Below are 1844 nucleotides of genomic sequence, written 5' to 3'. Positions count from 1 at the left end.
TATACTGTCACTGTGTGTCATCAAAGTCCCAGTCTTTGTGAGCAGCGCTGTGTAACAATGTTAATCGCATTGTTTGCGTTGGCATTCCTTCAATTGATACCTGCGCATTGGAAATCGGGGTAAAGGTGAAATTTTAAAAAAGTTTTAAAAATATACATAATACATAATACATCAAACTATAAACATACTATAGTAACAGGAAATATGTTTCTATAATGTGCTGAAATGCCAAGTCAGTTTGAATAGATTGCAGTTAAATTAGCTATGTTGGCTGCAAAGTTTGACAACACAGTCCAGCCCTCTTAGGTCATTCAAAAGACAGCTAATATTGCGCATGAACGAGTTCATACTTATAAAACAAGTATTTTAATACCAGTAAACAACAACTTGGTTTATTAACGTGTACCCACACCAAAACACACGGGCTAAGCAGCAAGAATGAGACAAACTCACCCTGTGTTCTGCAGCATTGCGGCTCCTGTACTGTGTCTGGGAACGGAATGAACTACTGAAGCAATGCATGTAATATTAAACTCAACACGCACTGAGCAAGCCAAAGACCTCCAGATGAAAACGATGGCTGTGCATTTGCCCTTTACTCTAGTCACAGATTCCACCGAGCCATCATTCACTCTACTTCCGGTGGAGTCGTGAACGCGCTACTGTTTTAAAGGAACATACAAAAAATAATGCGATAAAAGATATACTCAGCGAACAACAAAAACATTGGCGAGTGGAAAAGGAAACACACAAATAAGGAATAAGTGACATAAATAAAACAACAAATACTTTATTAATTACTGTATTTGTCTATTCAAGGCCAGGGTCTTCTCCTGTGGTGAATTAGTGCTCTGCATTTATCCCATCCAAAGTGCACACACACAGCAGTGAAAACACACACACACCGTGAACACACACCCGGAGCAGTGGGCAGCCATTTTTTGCTGCGGCGCCCGGGGAGCAGTTGGGGGTTCGGTGCCTTGCTCAAGGGCACCTCAGTCGTGGTATTGAAGGTGGAAGAGAGCGCTGTACATTCACTCCCCCCACCTACACACTTTTACCTGCCATTTATTTTAAAAAACAGCATCGGCTGAAATTAATCTGAGATTTTTTTTTAAGTTGTTTCATCATTGTGTGAATGACAGCATTGTCAGATATTTATGAAAACAACATTTATGGCCCTATTTTCATTTTCATTCATTTGACCTTTATATGTGTGGCTCTCTCTCTAATTAAAATATAATTGTTTGGTAATTTCCTTGTATTTATACTGTCACTGTGTGTCATCAAAGTCCCAGTCTTTGTGAGCAGCGCTGTGTAACAATGTTAATCGCATTGTTTGCGTTGGCATTCCTTCAATTGATACCTGCGCATTGGAAATCGGGGTAAAGGTGAAATTTTAAAAAAGTTTTAAAAATATACATAATACATAAAACTATAAACATACTATAGTAACAGGAAATATGTTTCTATAATGTGCTGAAATGCCAAGTCAGTTTGAATAGATTGCAGTTAAATTAGCTATGTTGGCTGCAAAGTTTGACAACACAGTCCAGCCCTCTTAGGTCATTCAAAAGACAGCTAATATTGCGCATGAACGAGTTCATACTTATAAAACAAGTATTTTAATACCAGTAAACAACAACTTGGTTTATTAACGTGTACCCACACCAAAACACACGGGCTAAGCAGCAAGAATGAGACAAACTCACCCTGTGTTCTGCAGCATTGCGGCTCCTGTACTGTGTCTGGGAACGGAATGAACTACTGAAGCAATGCATGTAATATTAAACTCAACACGCACTGAGCAAGCCAAAGACCTCCAGATGAAAACGATGGCTGTG

At 39.2% G+C, this 1844-nt stretch overlaps 2 protein-coding genes across 2 annotated transcripts in view; both read right to left on the bottom strand.

The window, feature by feature from the left end:
• LOC107744250 (hydroxysteroid dehydrogenase-like protein 2) overlaps positions 1–606 on the bottom strand; it is a 1336-nt gene extending 730 nt beyond the window's left edge. Inside the window, exon 1 of the mRNA XM_016557786.1 lies at positions 454–606. Within this exon, the coding sequence (XP_016413272.1) occupies positions 454–470 (17 nt within the window). The 5' untranslated portion in view covers positions 471–606. The remainder of the gene's footprint in view (positions 1–453) is intronic.
• LOC107744249 (hydroxysteroid dehydrogenase-like protein 2) overlaps positions 1–1844 on the bottom strand; it is a 25584-nt gene that overhangs the window by 7472 nt on the left and 16268 nt on the right. The window lies entirely within an intron of this gene.

Source organism: Sinocyclocheilus rhinocerous, unplaced genomic scaffold, assembly GCF_001515625.1.
Source record: "Sinocyclocheilus rhinocerous isolate Xijiao unplaced genomic scaffold, SAMN03320098_v1.1 scaffold317, whole genome shotgun sequence".
NCBI lineage: Eukaryota > Metazoa > Chordata > Actinopteri > Cypriniformes > Cyprinidae > Sinocyclocheilus > Sinocyclocheilus rhinocerous.
Note: the sequence above shows the minus strand (reverse complement) of the source record. Positions and strands in the feature narration are given on the sequence as shown.